This window comes from Schistocerca americana, chromosome 1 (genome assembly GCF_021461395.2).
Source record: "Schistocerca americana isolate TAMUIC-IGC-003095 chromosome 1, iqSchAmer2.1, whole genome shotgun sequence".
Taxonomy (NCBI): Eukaryota; Metazoa; Arthropoda; class Insecta; order Orthoptera; family Acrididae; genus Schistocerca; species Schistocerca americana.
In genome coordinates, this window is record NC_060119.1 from 462606114 (window position 1) to 462626955 (window position 20842).

At 36.9% G+C, this 20842-nt stretch overlaps 1 protein-coding gene across 1 annotated transcript in view; it reads left to right on the plus strand.

Moving 5' to 3' along the window:
• LOC124603335 (MICAL-like protein 1) overlaps positions 1-17954 on the plus strand; it is a 67399-nt gene extending 49445 nt beyond the window's left edge. The window contains exons 7-12 of the mRNA XM_047136388.1: positions 4747-4912; positions 5177-5289; positions 6798-6933; positions 7034-7136; positions 8769-9007; positions 16250-17954. Coding sequence (XP_046992344.1) covers positions 4747-4912; positions 5177-5289; positions 6798-6933; positions 7034-7136; positions 8769-9007; positions 16250-16467 — 975 coding nt within the window. The 3' untranslated portion in view covers positions 16468-17954. The remainder of the gene's footprint in view (positions 1-4746; positions 4913-5176; positions 5290-6797; positions 6934-7033; positions 7137-8768; positions 9008-16249) is intronic.
• The last annotated feature ends 2888 nt before the right edge of the window (positions 17955-20842 follow it).

The window sequence follows — 20842 nt, forward strand, 5'->3', positions numbered from 1 at the left end:
AAGAGAGAGAGATAACATAAATGTAAAATATGAAACTGTAGCGAAGGATGGATGATGCAATGTTTAGGGTGGAAGAGAGCCATGTGATGACCAGAACTTTTCCATAACAATATGTTGTTAAAGAAAGCTTTTGTGGTTTATGCTTTTGTACTTCTAGTACTTTGCTTCAGGTGCCCTGTGTGTTCTTGCTTCACTTTGTGTTTTGTATGGTTAGAATTGCATTGAGTAAAGCTATCAGTGTCATGGAATTCATTGAGATCTGTGGTTGTATAAAAAAAAGTATGAAATAATTTTTCAGTTTGTCAGTGCAAAGAGTCTCTCAAATTTTCCTTACTTACAGCCAGAGAAACAGTCAGCTTCAAATCTTAACTTTCATTTATGCTGTTCTAGCACGTTTTAAACATTGCTTCTTTGATGTACATGTTAAACAATATTGGTGCTAAACTACATTTGTGCCTTACATTCTTCTCAACACAACTTTCACCCTTTAGATCACTTTTATTATTTCTGCATGTTTTTGTAGGTGTTGTAGATTACTTTTGACCTCTCATGGTATTGAACATGTTATTCCTCAGTACACTGATGAGAATTTCTGTAAGTCCACAGTTTTTTTTTTTTTTTTTTTTCTGTTCGTAAGATCAAGGAAATAGCTCTGTCTCTTCGCATATTTGGCTTTGATGTTTCTTATCCAGTACTCCTTATGAACTTTTTTGTAAACTTTTGTATAATGTACTTGTCAGCATTGTAGGAGTGAGTGACGCAAAACTAATTATACAGTAGTTTCCACTTTGTCCACTTGTTTATTCTTTGGTAGTGCAATGACAATACTTCTTGCAAATCTGTTGGTAGGTGTTCTGCTTTATGTATTCTGAACATAAGATCATATAACTTTCAATTTCCTATACACCACACTAATTTTGGGCATCAGAAAGACTGCAGCTGACTTGTTTGGGATAAAATAATCAGATAATTCAGTGGCCAGTCAGACTTTGTGTGCAGTATTGCATCTTCTGTGACACCAGTACCGTATTTACTCGAATCTAAGCCGCACTTTTTTGCCTGTTTTTGTAATCCAAAAAACTGCCTGCGGCTTAGAATCGAGTGCAAAGTAAGCAGAAGTTCTGAAAAATGTTGGTAGGTGCCGTCACAACTAATTCCTGCCGTCGAATATATGTAGCGCTACACAGGCATGCTTTGCAGGCACAAAGATAAATCTGGCACCAAAACCTCTGTGTCAGTAAATAAATTAAAAAAAAAAAAAGGTGGAAGATGAGCTTTTTTTCTCCGCCCCCAGTTTCGATCACTGCATTTTCATACATTATCCAACGAAGTAAATACAAATTCCGTATTGTTCATCTTCGAATGTAGCAGCATTTCAATGTACTACGAAAATCTGACTGGCAAGACTGTTTGGGATGTTTGTCAATATGGCCAATTCTATGTTCTGAATTTTTTCCTAACTGTGGGAAGAGATGGTTGCTAATAGGAACTTTTATGTATTGTGTATCAAATGCAGTATTCTCTTCACCATAAGAATAATATGAATACAAACATTTTACCATGTATTGTTGCGTGTTTGCTGCTATCTCATTTAAATCCTGTCTGCCCAATAAACTACGAAACTAGAGTGCGACAACAGAAAACGTGGAAGAATATACATATCATGTCATATTTATATCCGTATTATTCTTACGTGTAATAGTGATACAGTCAGAAATGAAGCACTGCAATTGACTAGATTTTTAAATCTAAGATGACTCTAATTTCTGTGCAGAATGTAAAGTACTAAAGAGGCGTCTGCAAAGATTTTAAAACGTAGAAAATTTTTCGCTAAACTCCTGTTCAGAACATCTTCTATCATACGCAGTCTATTATTTGGTTCTTGTTGATCATTATCAAAGAAAGCAGCAGTGTAAGTAACAACAAATAGCAGTCTCTTGCCATTGTTTCGCTAATAAGATGATCTCTCTCTCTCTCTCTCTCTCTCTCTCTCTCTCTCTCTCTCTCTCTCTCTCTCTCTTTTTAAGCCATGCCACGAGTGGCGACAGGCCGTAAACACTCATTATCAGAATGCGACAAACAATGAATGACACAGTACAGTAATGCATCTTCAGCTTAGAGTGACGTAAACACCTATAACAAAGAGAACGGCACTTATCAGATCAAAGAAAAATAAGCAATCAATTCAAACCAGACAAAGCATGTGAAAAAGGAAGGGTACCGGTATAAATACAGATGGAGCACCTGACACATAGCAATGGTTACATGGTAAAGCTTAACTGCTAAGCTTACGACTTGAACCAAACTACTGTAGCTGTATCGTCATTCATTTGACCTAAATTGTGTCTCATATTACAATGGACCAACTTTGTTTCGATTTGGACGTGCAGCCTAAAACTTTTCTCTCCCCTTGAATTTCGAGTCTCAAATTTCAGGTGCAGCTTAGATTCGGGAAAATTATTTTTCCCTTGATTTTGAGTCTCATTTTTCAGGTGAGGCTTAGATTCGAGTGCGGCTTAGATTTGAGTAAATACGGTACTTCCGGCAGCTCCGTTGTCTGCCTGTTTTTTTTTTTTTTTTTTTTTTTTTTTTTTTTTTCAAACACTGCCATCAGTCATATTTGAGTTTTTGATTATAGCTTCTTCTTCATTTCGGACTCTTTTAAGCCATTTATTACTTACTGTAATTCTAATTCTAATCTTTTCCTTGGTCTGCCAATATCTGTCCTTGTCTTTTATTTTGCTTTTGATGTGGAATATTTTTAACTTTACTGGTAATTATTGTTGATCCATTCTCTTGATATTTTCATTATATCTTCTGCTATTTTCTTATAACTTTTCTCATACAATACTTGCTTGAGAGTTTTTCCGTAAAGTTCTAATTTTTTATTATTATTATTTTTTTTAAATATCCCTACTCTGAGAGATTTCATTTCTGCTCTTTGAATACATATTTCTTATTTAATTTTAGTGACTCGCTTCCATATAACAATGCTTAGAGAGCAACCACACTGAAAAAAATTTCGTAGGCTTTCTTTTGATGTTTTAGTTTCTAGGTGCCAGTTAATTGCTGTGCATATCATGCTAAATGTGTTGATTTTACTTTATATGTCATTATCACATTCATAAGAGAAACCACAACAAAGTTAATTTAATTAGTTTATAAGGAATAACATTTTATAATTAAAAACAGTTTTATTTCAGATGGGCCTCTCACCCGAAAAACCTTTGCTGTTTTCATAATATTAATATTTTCATATTATATTTAGTACATACTTCGTTAAATTCGTATAATACTCTTCATGGATCATCCTCTTCTAAAATGTAGAGTGAGTTCATTAGCATAAGGAAATGAATTCAGCAGTCATTTGATGTACAGTGCCATCTGTATGTAGCATCAACAATTGATGTGATGAATACTGCAGGATATAAACTATAATACTAGTTCACACCCTTATTTACTGATTCTGGATCTGTTGAGTTTCAATCAGTATCTATCACAATTGTCATGTATTCATAATAATATTATGAGTAAGGCATATCTTCATTACTTCATTATATTGCAGTTCTTTTCTCTAAGTACATTGTCAAACCCTTTTTCAAAGTTTATAGAAGCTTAGTGTATTTGCAAGTTAAATTCTTTGTTTTTCAGTAAGATGACATAAAAGAAACATTGTGTCAGTGATGGAATGATAGTTTCTAAATCATTAAATTACAGGATGGTTATAATTAAACTTCCACTACCCTAGCCATTGTAGATGAAAAGTATCTACCAAATGGTCACCCAGTTTATAGGAATTATGCTCAGACTGTGCACTCCAGGATCTGTGTTGTTAGTAGTGTTAGTGTCATGACTTGCCTTAGTCGCTGGTACTGGTACAGCAACAAAGGGTTGAAACTTAAGCATCAGTGTGCATTACAGTTGCAGTCAGTCCATGCAGGTCTGAAGCAGTTTTACCTAAACAGGAATATTGCTGCTGCTCTTCACAAGTATTGATGCATTAAAGGAAAATGTGAGGTCCTCTTTCTGCACTGGCATTGAACGTACTTCAGGAGTTCGAATTAACTGGCCGTTTGGGAACTGCTCTTGAGAGTCTGATGGCTAGTTGTGCCACAAATTGTTGAAGTTACTTTACTGTTGCTGTGGCTGACAATGCTGGATGCACGTGTTTGCTCTTCAAGCAGCGTACAAACTTTGTCCTGACAGCTGAACATTCTGTGCTCCACACCCGAACTGAGATGTTTTGGGCAGCAGCAGTGTGGTTCCAGGATTTTGTGGATGCAGGTGTTTGTCACATTAAGCAACATTTAAAACCTAGAACATTAACATGTACACAATTAACAAATGTTACCTACTCATGTGGAAATTAAAATGTGTTTCTGTCAATCATTATTTCTCTTCTGCATGACCTTACAAATTTTTTCCATTAAGTTTCATTCTCCTACATTCATTCATTTTTTGTGGGGGAATGGGAGGGAGAGGGGGGGAGGGGGGGGGGGGCTCTCAGGTGCCACAAGTGTAATTATAACTGCCCTGTATGTGTTGCCATCATTTTCTCATTTTTATTGCGTATTTTCATAATTTAAATTTGTCGAACGTATGATGTATATATTATAACAAACACATAAAAATGCACACCAGAAAATGAAGAACCTATACGTTATTAAATTTTTGTTTCAACCTGTTCCACAAGCAGTTAATATAAATTCCAATCTTGTGAATAATGTTTACGTTAATAATTATCAGACACTCTCACCACGAAGTGCACGTAAGCAACGTAAGTCGAGACCAGCTCCTCCGCCACCACTGCCATCATCATTGCCACCAAATGCGACACCAGGTGCTGAATGGGAAAAGACTGAGAAAGAAGCAGCTAATCGAAACCGACAAAGTCAAACCAGTATAACACTAGGTAAAAATATTTTACATTCTTTTCATAATTATTTTTGTAATTATGTGGCGCTAGAAAATCTAGTATAGTCATTATAGGTATCTCTTTGAGTCCTGCATCATAACAGAAAATTTCATCTCAAAAGTGAATGCATTGTAAATTGTAATATTACATCAGAAGAAGTCAGGTGGTAAATATTTTTTATAAAATTAAGGCATAATACTTTTTGTAACAAGATTATATCAGTTTGATAGTGAAAGAACAATATTCCCTTTCTGAATTCAGATTCAACATCTCTTACTGACCAGTCACCATCAGCACCAAACAAAAGTACTTTTGGGCAGTGGAAGAGAAAGAAAGGTCCTGCACCTCCAAGACCAGTGCCACAGAGGAGACAGGTAAAGTATACATAAATCTGCATAACATTTCTTAATTTTCTGATAGTTGATCACAAAGCTAGTGACGATAATTTAATATATAAAAATGACTATAAAATATATGTAAAAGTATAGTATTTCTGTTTATAAAATCTACTATAGCCAGACCAGGTGCGTACCTGGAGGGACACCAATACAATTTGGAACAACGTTACAATGTTCACAGCCATTCTTCAATTTTTTTTATTTTTCACGTCCCCAGTAAGCAATATTCTTCCATCTATTTACACTCATAGTTCATCATAGCACTTTGCTGTCTTCATTATCAGACTTGGGTGGAGTTTAACTAAGTTACAATTTGAATGCTACAGTGCTCCTGCTGATCCTGCACTTCCGTGCTATCAAATCACCTTCTGTAGATAGTGCACTGGTTTACCTACTAAACTCACTGTCAGGAGGAGTGAGGCCGAAATCTGCATGAGACTATCCAGATTTAGTTTTTATGTGATGTCTTGAAATCAATAAAGGCAAAAGCTTGCCAGTGGCCATCATAGTCCTCAATCAGAACATGAATCTGGTTTTAATTACCTCAACATTGACAAGGTGTTAAATCTTCTGTTTCCTTCCTTCATTCTGGTGTTGCACATATAGCAGTTTCATTTATTTCCTCACTTTTTCTTCAAATCTCAGTATTTAATCAACGTTCTGTATAATTTGTTCCACAGTCTGGTGTTTTAGTGGTTACAACTTGGTACTGTCATTTGTTAATAATTAATAATTTATCAGTGTCCCCTCTTTGATTTATGATTCATTTCACATAAATTATTCATGTTGCTTAAATGTATTATGCATTCATCCTTCTTTTGATCTGACCATGGTTGTATTACCTGCCTTGCTTCCTCAGTTTCTTAACTTTTTTTGACATAACTCTCTTGCCCCAAGAGTGCATAACTCTCATTTATCGACAGTTCTTAACCATATCTTACTTTTCCTTTCTTTTTTCTTTTATTTTTCTTCTTCTTCTTCTTCTTCTTCTTCTTCTTTTTCTTTTTTTCCCCATGTCTTTGTGGACTAATCCTGTCTCCCATTTCACATAATTTTCTGTCCCACAATAAATTCTGGTTCTGGACTATATCTCATGCTTGTGTAAAACATTATTTAACTTATTGCCACGTCAGTTCTGCGTAAAACCTCAAACTCTTGATGATTACCACTATTGTGTTTGTTAGGATCAGCTGATTGTTGTGGCTGCCCGCTGATGAACAGGATGGTGGTAATGTGTAGAGCTTGAGACATTACCCAGAAATGATGGTAGAGAAGTTTGAGAATGTTTGATACAAGTGTGTCATCAAAAAACTTTGTTCTCAATCATGTGGTGTTTGACAGTGATAGAAGCAACTTGCAATATGTTAGAAGTAAAACCACTTTATTCATAAAGTGGTGTTTTTGTATTTTCCAATCAATAACATTTCATAACGAGATTTTCTTTTTCCTTATGTTATCTGTTATATTGTTTGTTGTTCTCCTAGATAAAATCCATGCCTATGCTGGAAGTCAAGCGTGAACTGGAGGACATTGAAGTGAAACAACAAGAGCTTGAAAGACAAGGAGTGAAACTGGAAAAAACCATCAGAGACAAGTTTGAAATGACAGCAACTGAAGAAGGTAGTGAATTTTAATATTGACCTATCATTCAGTTATACATTTATTTGTATTTGCCTGACAAATGCTTGGTTGTATCTTCTCATATCATTTTGATTTGCAGAGGCCAGCATGACACCTGATGTTGAAGACTTAGTCCTGCAGTTATTTGAGTTAGTAAATGAGAAAAATGAACTGTTCAGAAGGCAGGCAGAATTGATGTACCTGTAAGTATGACAGCAGAAGAAGTCATATGTTAATTTAAAATGAGTATGGTATTAATTTCCACTTGTTTAAACAATTATGAGACAAAAGTCTAGCAAGAATAAACATTAAAAAGTAAAATCAAATTTCTGAATGCGAAAGCCAGCAGTTATTGAGATTCAGCTGTAATATTTTACAAGTGGCTCAGAGTTGGATGTAGGTACAGGTAATTAGATTTGGGTGTGTACAATTATACAGTATAATGGCTGTAGGGTGTTCAACTTCCATTGTGCGGAAAAAGGCACAGACTTTGTTCATTTTGTAGTGCTTAGCTCATTACTCAGCTTTGGTGCTATGCACAGCCTTTTGTGCCTGACTTTAAATTGTGAGTGAATGACAGCCACACAGTGATTGCAAGGCTTCTTTTCCTTGTTATCATACCACATCATGTTACTTCTCTCTGGATCTGGATAGCTGTTTGTTGTATATCAAGGAATATGGCTGAAGGATGGTCAAGTGCAGAAATCAATATTATAGTTCGCAACTGCTTCAAAATCATTGGTGCTCCTGTGAGAAGATACCACTAGCTTCAAGGGACAATCATATTTACAAAAGGGATCCAAGTAATGTGTGAATTGAATAAGCAAATTTAGGTTCCTGTTTCTGTGCTACTTAAAAGCTTTTGTTTGGTAAACAACCAAAAGCTGTCAGTAACAGGTAGTTATCTAATTTAAAAATTGCAGGGAATGACTGGCGAGACAGAATTTTTCCATGTTTCTGGGTACAGACAGAAAGGTAGCAAACCTAGCTTCAACTGATTTTTGTGCAGTAATGTGTTCATTGTAAATAAGTATTGTAGTAGTTCTGTTATATGTATATTACCTTATAAATAAATAAAAAGTTTTTCTTAAATTCAGTGCATTAATGCGATCTTAGTAAATGAATGTCGTGAAATGATCATTTCATATAGTGTTCACTAAAAAAGGAGGGGGGAGGGAGGGGGAGAGAGAGAGAGAGAGAGAGAGAGAGAGAGAGAGAGAGAGAGAGAGAGAGATCGACGGTCTTTCCACCTGGGACCTGTGGAAGGTACGGACTGGACAATAAGTGCACCCTTATTGGCCTAAAAATGCAAAAAATTATCATATGGTTTGAAGAAAGTTTAATTTATGTTCCACATATAAGAATTTCTCATTCAGCTGGCTTGTAGATCACATATTTGATGTGGAAAGGTAACCATTAAGAATCTGATGTAAAACACACTAGCCACATGCAGTGGCCCTTTCAAGGCACCATTAACATTTTTATACTTGTGTGGAAGAACATTGAATGTGTCAGTGTGTGTAACAGAGAACGCTACTGATCTACAGGTTCTGATTTAGTTAGCAAGGATACAAAATCTAAGTCAATGTTTTTTATTTTTAAAACAAAGATTAACAGGCTACTAGCAAATGTAGAACAGGAATCTAGGAAGTTACTGATATTCATAACGAAATTTAATTGTGTATACCAGCAGTATAAATTATCTCTGTTATAGATCTCAGTTGTCCATTATCAAATCATGCTACAATATTTCTCATAAAGCTAAGTTTTTCAGCTTTACGAAATAGCTGTACACACAATTATATTCCTTAGCATTGTATTGTACATTGTTTTAGACGCAGACAACAACGTTTGGAAGAGGAACATGCAGATCTGGAATATCAGATACGCTGCTTGTTAGAGAGGCCAGAACATACAAAGACAGACTCAGACAAAGCACGTGAGGAAGAGCTGATTCAACGCCTTGTGGAAGTAGTAGAAAGACGAAATGAAATTGTTGAATGTCTTGAAATGGATCGTATACGTGAAGCAGAAGAGGACCAGAGTATTCACACACAGCTCGGCATCTTTGCAGGTAAACCTGTCAAATCAACTATCATCACATTATTTCACAGAAGCTCACATACAATAAGTAGTCTGATGTTTCACTTGTTGCATGACATGGGTACATTTCTGACAGTATCATCATTACTAGTACTTTATTGTCATATAGCCTCTGTAGTGTGTTATCCAGTGTGGGTATATGTTCCATCTAGGTTACAGAAAATGGGTTTCCACAAAAATTAAACTTGTAGAAACAAGCAAGCACTGTGGAAAGATGATGTCTCACATTGGATTGGTCCATCAACACTAAATCTAATTCAGTTTTGCTTTCAAAGCAGTTTTTGTTCTACGGGAAAACACACCCGCCCTATACAAGACATGAGTACTGACAAGTTTTCAGTGACTCTTTTTTCCCCCTATTCTTCTTCTTCTTCTTCTTCTTCTTCTGCTTCACTTTAACACTCGTCCTTTTTGCCAGCCAAATGATCAAGCTCTAACTTTGGCATCATCAACTGTGGACCCACAAATAAAATATTGGAGAATATTATTAAAAATTTGAGTGACTTGGTTTCGTTTCATCTTTCAACACAGGTAGAAGGAAATCTGCATCAGTGCCCACCTACTGTTGCTTGATTTGCATAAATATGAAATAGGAAGTAGAAGGCAAAGGAAATTCTCATAAAAAATTTTCATAGAGTGTGGTACAGGAGAATGATCTCCCAACAGAACTGTATACCTATGATATTTTCTCACAGAGCAACACTTTGTTGGCAGTTCTTCTTTGATTTCATTTTTTTCCAGAAAAAGTACATTAATAAGTGATTTTTTTATTTGTAACTTACTAAACTATTTAGATACAATGGAAGAAGTAAAGGTAACAACTCACTCTGTAAATGAGGTGTTGAATCATTGACAGGCCCATAAACAAAATTAAGAATATTCCTAAGCTTCCACACAAATCTTTCTTCAGGGCTAACAGGAAAAAGAAAAAAAGAAAACGCACTCTCACACAAGTATGTGCAGTGGAGGGGGGGGGGGGGGGGGGGGGAATAGAGAGAGAGAGAGAGAGAGAGAGAGAGAGAGAGAGAGAGAGAGAGAGAGAACTATGTTGTCCCAAGTACACTTGTACAGGCCTGCAACTTAACAGGGCTGAGAGGTTGTATCGGGTGCAGTGGAGAAGTTGAAAAAGGAGGCAGGGAATTGGAGGGAAGGAGGAGGAAGGAGCAGCTGACATCTGGCTGGAAGGGAGAGCTAGCAAGTGCACAAAATAGGAATGTGGCACCAGTGACCTCATTGTGGTGCAGGCATGAGGAATTGCATGTGGCCCACAATGATGTGGATAGGGGAATGGAATTGAATGGGGGGATAGAATGACGAAGAGGGAGACTGAGGAAAGGATGATGTGAATATAGAATCAGTGAAGCGCAGGTCACAGATATAGGAATGGGCAGGTGTAAGACAATGGCTTGTGGAGATTGCAGGCACGAGATTCCAGGAACAAAGGATATAGTGTAAGGACAAATCCCATCTACATAATTTGGAGAACTGCATCTCTGAGGGACTGATCTAGATGGCAGAGACCATGTGGCAGCCATTGGTTGATCATGGATAGTCAGTACTGTTGTTGGCTGCAGTTTGGTAATGATCATTCATTGTGTTTGAAAAGTTGCTTGCTGGTCATGCCCATACAAAAAACTGTATGGAAGTTCCACCAGAGGTTGTATGTGATGTGACTGCTTTCACAGGTGGCCTGACCTGTGATAGGAAGGGATATGCCTATGATGGTACTGGAAGCAGATGTGCTGGATGGTTGTATGAGACAGGTCTTGTGCCTGGAGCTTCCACAGTAATTTGCTTTACCGTATTTTACTGACTATAAGATGCACCTTAATTTTTCAGCAATTTTTGTAAAAAAAAAAATAAATACACATTTTTACCATTTTTATTATTAGGTTGCAAAGCCAGACAAAAAACTTCTTTGTTTATGAAACTGAACTGACCTCTCTAAAATAATTGTAATCTTAACTTTCTTCCTCCTCCTCCTCCTCCTCCTCCTCCTCCTCCTTGTCGTTGTCGTCATAGTCATAGTCATAGTCATAGTCATATATAAGGTGGTCTCCACTGCCATTTAGAGCATTAATTATGCTGCACTTCTTGACAGATTTAACAATAATGTATTTCCCCACTCTAGACCATGAACATTTTACCCACTGACACACTTGTTTCATTGTGGGTCATTTTAAAGCTCTCTTGGACATGAATTCATGTTGGGTTTCATCCATTGACCATTTGTTGCATTCCTCTCTCATATACAATTTAAATGATTTATTTATCGAGACATCAAGAGGTTGCAATTGTGGAGAGTCCTCCCAGAATAACAGCAAGCTCTGTATTTCCCAGAATTTTTCAAATGACTACTAGACTGATCTAATACAAGAAGAGCACTCTTCTGCTATAGAACACCTTTCCTTCTCTCTCTCACTCTGGTAATCCATAATTTCATAGTAGCCTCTTCCATCCAACCCTTGTCATACACATGATCAACAACACCTGGAATTGTTTTGCATTTGAAGATGATCATTGAATTAAGTTTAGTACCATCAGACAAGGGCGATGTACTGGAGGGCAATATTATGGAAATGGAAGAGGATGTAGATGAAGATGAAATGGGAGATATGATACTGCGTCAAGAGTTTGACAGAGCACTGAAAGACCTGAGTCAAAACAAGGCCCCGAGAGTAGACAACATTCCATTAGAACTACTGACGGCCTTGGGAGAGCCAGTCCTGACAAAACTCTACCATCTGGTGAGCAAGATGTATGAGACGGGCGAAATACCATCAGACTTCAAGAAGAATATAATAATTCCAATCCCAAAGAAAGCAGGTGTTGACAGATGCGAAAATTACCGAACTATCAGTTTAATAAGTCACAGCTGCAAAATACTAACGCGAATTCTTTACAGATGAATGGAAAAGCTGGTAGAAGCCGACCTCGGGGAAGATGAGTTTGGATTCCGTAGAAATGTTGGAACACGTGAGGCAATTCTGGCCTTACGACTTATCTTAGAAGAAAGATTAAGGAAAGGCAAACCTACGTTTCTAGCATTTGTAGACTTAGAGAAAGTTTTTGACAATGTTGACTGGAATACTCTCTTTCAAATCTAAAGGTGGAAGGGGTAAAATACAGGGAGCGAAAGGCTATTTACAATTTGTACAGAAACCAGATGGCAGTTATAAGAGTCAAGGGGTATGAAAGGGAAGCAGTGGTTGGGAAGGGAGTGAGACAGGGTTGTAGCCTATCACCGATGGTATTCAATCTGTATATTGAGCAAGCAATAAAGGAAACAAAAGAAAAGTTTGGAGTAGGTATTAAAATCCATGGAGAAGAAATAAAAACTTTGAGATTCACTGATGACATTGTAATTCTGTCAGAGACAGCAAAGGACTTGGAAGAGCAGTTGAACGGAATGGACAGTGTCTTGAAAGGAGGGTTTAAGTTGAACATCAACAAAAGCAAAATGAGGATAATGGAATGTAGTCGAATTAAGTTGGGTGATGCTGAGGGAATTAGATTAGGAAATGAGACACTTAAAGTAGTAAAGGAGTTTTGCTATTTGGGGAGCAAAATAGCTGATGATGGTCGAAGTAGAGTGGATATAAAATGTAGACTGGCAATGGGAAGGAAAGCATTTCTGAAGAAGAGAAATTTCTTAACATCGAGTATAGATTTAAGTGTCAGGAAGTCGTTTATGAAACTATTTGTATGGAGTGTAGCCATGTATAGAAGTGAAACATGGACGATAAATAGTTTAGACAAGAAGAGAATAGAAGCTTTCGAAATGTGGTGCTACAGAAGAATGCTCAAGATTAAATTGGTAGATCACATAACTAATGAGGAGATATTGAATATAACTGGGAGAAGAGGAGCTTGTGGCACAACTTGACTAGAAGAAGGGATCGGTTGGTAGGACATGTTCTGAGACATCAAGTGATCACCAATTTAGTATTGGAGGGCAGCGTGGAGGGTAAAAATCATAGAGGGAGACCAAGAGATGAATACACTAAGCATATTAAGAAGGATGTAGGCTGCAGTAGGTACTGGGAGATGAAGAAGCTTGCACAGGATAGAGTAGCATGGAGAGCTGCATCAAACCAGTCTCAGGACTGAAGACTACAACACAACACACCATCAGCATGTCATGAAAGTACAATATTATAGTGAATTTTTTCATGTTTACTTGCTTTTATAGTTACAGTTTTAGCACCTTTCATAACAGAACTATTGTTACTCAGCACATCAAATGTCAGAGAAGTTTCATCCATATTCACTGTTCAGCTTGTTTCCACATTAGTTTTCTAATGATGTTGATTAATGAAGCGATGGAAAGATAATATTTTCACTTCATACTCTTGTGGAATTTTCTGATATATTTTGGCTGTGGTTTGCATGCAAAGTCCATGATGCTTCATAAACCTGTAGCACCAACCAATTCCATCCTCAAAATCTGTGAAGTTTCACTATAGTACTAGCTTACAAGCAAGCATTTGAATCATTTTTGTATTAATTCCAATGTAATTTTGACAGTGTCCTTGAATTCTTTTCAGTTTGCCATATTTTAGTTTTGGCCATTTTGCATTCAGTACTCTGCACATTTAATCTTCCTCATTTTTTCCAGTTCTTCTTTAATAGCCCACCAGTTGCGACTGTTTTTTTTTTTCTGTTGATGGAGGCCCAAAATTCCACTCAGCTGCTCTGTTTCCATGTCCTTTTGCGTATGCTATTACTTTCAGTTTATAGCCCACATAAAATGAATATTTTTTTCCATTGCAAAACTAGCTACTAACGAAAATATTGTACTTTGACCAATAACACAAATCGCTTTCAATTCAGGTTCACTGGCACCAAAGACTGCAATGGTGCATCATAGGCTAGACAGTGTTCCGGGTTTGTGATAGCTGGATGGGAGGAAGATACAAGGCCTGTCTAAAAAGTATCTGACCTTTGGCCAAAAAAAAATATTTCGAATACCTGACAGGGTTGGGATCCTAATCCCCTTCAAAGTAGGCCCCTTGTGCTTGCGCACACTGAGCCCACCAATCCTTCCACTGCTGGAAACACCTCTGGAAGTCCTCTTTTGGAATGGTGTTCAGCTCCGTCGTCGTGTTCCGCACTATCTCCTCTCTGCTTTCAAAACAGGATCCTTTCAGTGGTGTCTTCAATTTTGGAAACAATCAAAAGTCGCAAGGAGCCATTCCTGGAGAGTAGGGAGGTTGGCAAATGGCTGTAATTCCATGTTCGGCCAAGAAATTTTGGATCAAGTGGGATGAATGTGTGGGGGCGTTGTTGTAATGCAGTTGCAGTTTTTCCCTGTCCACATTTCTGGTCTTTTTCCCTGAACTGCATCACGGAGTTGCCGGAGAACATCTTGATAGTACTCTTTTGTCACTGTTTGTCCTTCCAGTGCGTATTCGTGATGCACAATTCCATGGACATCAAAGAAAACGTTCTTCGACCTTGGAGACTCGGGATGCTTCCATTGCAACCACTGCCTTTTTGTTTCTAGGTCGTACCCATACCCCCATGACTATCTCCAGTTGTCACGGTGTTCAGAAACTCAGGATCAGTGTTGGTGGTGTCCAGAAGGTCCTGTGCAGCATCAAAACGGAGATCTTTTTGCTCTGGCGATGACAACTTGGCACGAATTTCACGGCCACTCAGTTCATGTTCATATTATCATGCAAAATTGCATGTGCAGAATCTTTACTCACTCCAACCTCTTGGGCAATCTCCTGCATGCTCAAACAACAATGTGCCATCACCAAATTTTGCATCCTCTCAACAACAGCTGCACTAAAAGTAATTTGGGGCCTGCCAGAACGCTGGTCACTCTCCGCTGATGTGCGGCCATTTTTGAATTGGTTGAACCACTCCTTAATTTGTGTTACACCCATCGCATCTTCTCCAAACACCTGCTGAATCTTACGAACTGTTTCGCTTCGAGAATCACCAAACTTTTGACAAAATTTGATGCAGTATCTTTGCTCAAAATGCTCAGTCATCTTAAGAGAATTGATAACCTGATGAATACCTTGTGTAGCACCTCACTCTGAGCAGATTTTTAAAAAGCCGCAGTATTTTGACCGTGCAAAGGTAGCATGATCATTAGTCTCTTAATTAGGCAGCGACTGATGCTCTGGAGGGCAGGGACAAAGTTCACGCTTGTGCATAAAGGTCTCTTCCTTTACTGTGTACAGTGGTGCCATGCTATCGTCTCTATTTTGTGCAGGAAAGTCAAAGTTCGGATACTTTTTAGACAGACCTTGTAGTGTTAGCAAGCTTGTTAATCCCCACAATTCATGTTCATAGCAACTGTGCACTGCTGCTGCCAGTTGAATCCATTGTTGCCAGATAGAGATAGGTTTCCTGTAACATCGAATATATGGCCATTTTTAAGACTGGTGAAAAATTTAAATCAAACAGTGGACATTTTTCATTAATTTTGAGTATAAAATTGAAGAAAGTGCTTCTTATAGTCCATAAAATGTGGTATGTGTCATGGGGTTTGCTATTAAATATGATGTAAGGACAGACTGCATTACTTCATAGATTGAATAGGTGATGCAATACGACCACAGAAAGGGTGGGAACAGTTGTGGGTAGACTGTCCCTCATTTTTGGGGATGATGACTAGCCATTCTTAATTTAATCTGTGGAAAATTTTTTAGTAATGTTGTCTGCCTGAACACTAGAATCACAAAAACTCAGTAATCTTGTATGTGCTTGTTGATATTCTCATAAGTAATAAATAATGGGGAAGTGATTGGTCACCCCCTTTACACACAGATCCACATCATACCTTAATGAGACACTGCATATTTTGTGTTCTGAACCTTTTGCAGACAATATTAAAGTGTAATGTAATTAACTGCCAGCTACTTTAAGAGCAGCTGACATTTTGAAGTAATTGCATTTCTTAAGGTGAATGGTTGTTGTTTAAAATTACTAGTATCTTTACTTGAACAGAAGATATGTATGTGGACACTAAAATTTATTACAAAAAAAACAAGAAATGACACCAAGATGACACTTTGCTAACTTACTGTAAGTTGAGACTTTTATTGTCATGGCATATCTGTATCATCACTATTTATTGGTGGATTAAAGCACTGTAATTTGCGAAACTTGCAGTTTTGTTGCTCATCTTATGTTTCGTGTCCTGTCTTTCCATTTGTGTATCAAATTACTTCAAATACTGTAATATTTTTTCCAGCCAAGAACAAGGCTGCAAATGAGAAAAAAGTCATCAGTACTGTAAAGGCAGAAACAAAAGTAATAAAAAAGGACAAGAAACTTAAAAAACTTAAAGAAAAGGCTCTTCATAAGAAAGCCACAAAAGCTCCTATTGATGCTGATAAGGATATTGACGAGGCAGAAGTGCTGGCTGAAAACACTAAGGAGAAAAAGACAAAGAAGAAATGGTTTATTTAATAAATTACTATGTTTAAAAAGAAAGGTTCAAATTTTTTCTTCAGTTTGGTGCTTTTACTGGAGGGGTGTATATTTATTTTTCAGGTGTCACATTAGATTATATAATTACATTATTTTCAATAAAAGTGTACTATATTATTATTATTATTTTGTACTGAATTTTCAGATGATTGTACATAGAAATACTGCTGATTACTGTGATATTGAATGGTAGAAACAAGCTGAAATTATGAGAAATAATTGTTGTATAATATTTTTGCATTTAGATGTTGTGCACTGTTTATAGATTATTTAAAGCTGCATTCAGATTTCTTTGAGAAATGCACATTTACCAAACATGTACTTATTAAGCTCTGCTTTGCTCAGCAGAAAAAAAATAATTCTTCACATTTCTCATTTTTATTTGAAATTCATTTACTCTGTCATGTGTGACAATATTGTCGCCAAAACTATCTGTTGGTGCCAAATCTTTTTATTGACTGTAAAACTACAAAAATAGCTGCATTTTGAATTATGGTTTTCCCCAGTCCCCTTTTCCATGTTACACCACTAGTGCCTTGATGTGAAAGCAGTTCCTTTTGCTAATTACAGTACCAATATGTTTCTGGAAGGTGCCTTGTTAATGACATGATGATCAATTTGTCTTAAGAGGAAAAACATTACATTCTGTTTCCATGTAGCAAAAATGTAATGGGTCGCTGTTGCTTTTCACCTGATTGTTGCACAAATAAGGTTTGTCCTAAAAATTGTTGACACAAGTTATCCTCAGAACACACAGTGAATTTATGGTAGCAGAGTGCAGTTTTACGATATTCTTTGCTCAGTAACTGTTGGAAATTGACATTTGCTGCATTCAAGCTTATTATTATTATTAATAATTTAAAAAAGTTATTTGACCAAAAATTGTGATTTATGACCAGACACTCCTTTTAGAAATGAAGGACCTGTGTGTTGTGAAGTAATTGAGAGTAACATTTTGTTCTTATAATACTAACCATCAGCAAAAATTCGAGCTATATAAATGAAGAGTGCTTACTGTAGATATTAAAATTACATTTACGTTTGGTACTTGTTCTACTAAAACTATTCTTGGACTTCCTGTTTTATTGTGCAGATGGAGAGAACCAGTATCTGTTGCATTGGTTGCTTAAGAACTAGCTGTAATGTGATATGGAGTACAAACTTTTGCACAGTCTTCTGAAAGCACTAAATCATTTTATTTAGTATATTTCACTGCAACATGAAGAATCTCATTAATGATTATGAAATTTTGATTTGCACAATTTTCATTCCAGTGGCTGTGTACTGATGCTAGGATATAAAAGTTTTTGTATTTTATGGAATAATGTACATATCTTGATCTCTGAAGTTGCTTTGAAAAACAGTTTGTCAAATTACCAAACATTACGTGAAAGATTAGCTATATTTTTGTGCAGAATATATGGAACAAATCAGCTACAGCTAAAATAAATTATTTTTTCTGAGGAGTCTTTATTATTATTATTATTATTATTATTATTATTATTATTATTATTTCTCCTATAATACCTCTGTGTTCTCATTTCAATGTGATTGAAAATGTTGTTTCAACTACTTGATAAGGTTAGGCCACTATTCTAATCTTAATGCAACTCTTAACCAGTTGGAGTTTGATCTGACTTTTCCAACACATTTGAGTACGTACTTCACTTAAGAACTATTTTGAAATAATATATTCAGGCCTCGAAATTCCAGAGGTATCATTTTACATTGAATAACCATTTTTAACTGATTTAGAACAATATTTTTACTGTCAAAATGAGTAATTGTGGACACTGCAGCAGAATATCAGTAATGGAAACCAGTGTGAGGAATTCAGGTTATTTATTTCATATCTAACAATTATGAAAAGTAAAGTTGTTACTAAACATATAGTGGAGATGCTGAGTCGCGGATGGAACTACAAAAAGACTCTCACAATTAAAGCTTTTGGCCAAGGCCTTTGTCAACAATAAACCACACACACACACACACACACACACACACACACACACACACACACACCTGCTGCAGTCTCAGGCAACTGAAACCATACTTGGTTGCCCGAAACTGCAGTTGTGCGTGTGTGTGTTTCTCTGTCCATTTTCTATTGTTGCTGAAGGCCTTAACAGCCAAAAGCTTTACTTGTGAGTGTCTTTTTGTGGTTCCTATCTGCAACTCAGCATCTCTGCTATATGGTGAGTAGCAACTTTACTTTTCATAATTGTTATATTCCATCCTGGATTTTCCATTGTTTTATTTCATATCTAGGGAGACATCAACTTTATTCCACAGTTCCATCATCACCAGCCTTGAAAAGTGACAGAACAGCACTTTACAGAAGGTGCATTGCTATCACATCAGATACTAATGCACTCATATGTTCTAATGAGTACCAAGCTAGTCTGCCAGGCCTCTAATCTCAGCATTGGATGCCAGGCAGATTATTTTGTCCCTGAAAGTGGTTGCCTTTAAGAGACTGCTCATAAGATTTTGACATCCAAATTGACAGTCTCTCCTGAAGTCTGTAATCCAGGCAGCACAGTGCAGTGAAGGTTTTTTGCAATGTTTCAGGATGATTCCTTTGAAAGGGCATGGCCTATTTCCTTTTTATTCTTTCCCAATCTGGGAATGTGACAGATCCGTAATGACTGACATCGTTGTTGATGGGACATCAACTCCTATTCATCTTTCCTTCATACTGTTTCATAAATTTGACCTAGGTGGCCACTAAGTCTTATGTGTACGTAAATGACTAGACAGTGGTAACAAATTTATTGATAAGCCAGATTACTTAGATCTATATTATACTAATGCACTATCTTATCTTAATGAGAACAAAGGCAGTCCATATATGTAACTGAAAAGTGTTGCCAAGTTAACAGTAAACTCTGCCAAACAACTACTAAGTTGGTAACAATATTTGTAGTGGAGCAAGCAAGTAGACATTGCCAGTCATTTAATGTCCCCTGCTGGTCAGTGGCCTGTTGCTAGGATTTGATGATGATTGCAATGCTGATGCTGTCATGCATTAAATGCTCATGATGAGCTCCTATAGCCCGCATCACGTAGGATGGCGCTTTTCACGCATTGTGGCAGGGTGATAGCAAAGTGTGGAAGGGATGAGGTTGCGTGTGTCCGCCGGCGGAGTGTGGGCAAACAAAGTCCATGTTGCCAAACTGTGTTGCTGTGGACAGCAATCAGGTTCATTTGCCTTTGGTACATCATCTCATACATTCAAATCTATGAGGTCATAATACATTTTAAAACCAATTTTGATCAGTCGTCTACATGAAAGAAATTTTACTTCGTCTTGAAGGTGTGTCCACTGCTCCACAGCAATTGTCCGTGTGATGTCGGAAGGTGAGGAGAGCTGACGCAGCTTTGTGAAGACATCAAGTACAATTTTTCTCAAAATGATGATTGTGTAATGACAAGATCATCAAAAAGGGTTTCAATAATTGCTGTTTACTGCAATTTGGACTATACAACAAGTAAAACTGCAATACACAACAAAATAAACTTCAAATTCAAACCAAAACATTATATTTGCTTTGTATATAATGAACGTATGTGGGTATGTTTCACTGCAGTTCAGTGTATATCACTATGTATAAAAAAGAATTAATGGTGGCAGAGACTAGTGCAAAAGACTACCGTAAAAATTGTCATCATCTGATCATATTTTTTCAGTGTCAACAGGCATTGTGACATTGAGAGTTTAAACTAATTCATTACACATTACAGTGGGAGAACACATTCATTCATGATCCATTGAACAAGCTAACAATTAACCATCTTCTGTGAATAACTTGATGGAATGCTCACCAATAACATCTAAAACCACCAGTATCTCAACAGGTAACCCTCCCTTTCATTTTAAGGCATTTCCCAATTCGTGCTTTGAAAATGGCAGTGGTTTTCGTGTCAAAATATTGGAGTTTTTGATGAATTTATCCATCTGCATTCTTGTGAGTAATTAGAGCATACAACACAGACACTGTATATGTGTGGATGGATATTTGTGTGTGTGCGAGTGTATACCTGTCCTTTTTTCCCCCTAAGGTATGTCTTTCCGCTCCCGGGATTGGAATGACTCCTTACCCTCTCCCTTAAAACCCACACCCTTTTGTCTTTCCCTCTCCTTCCCTCTTTCCTGATGAAGCAACCGTTGGTTGCGAAAGCTTGAATTTTGTGTGTGTGCTTGTGTTTGTTTGTGTGCCTATCAACATGCCAACGCTTTCGTTTGGTATGTTACATCATCTTTGTTTTTAGATATATTTTTCCCACGTGGAATGTTTCCCTCTATTATATTCATATCATTTTGTAATTTGTTTTAATCATCTGATGACTTTAT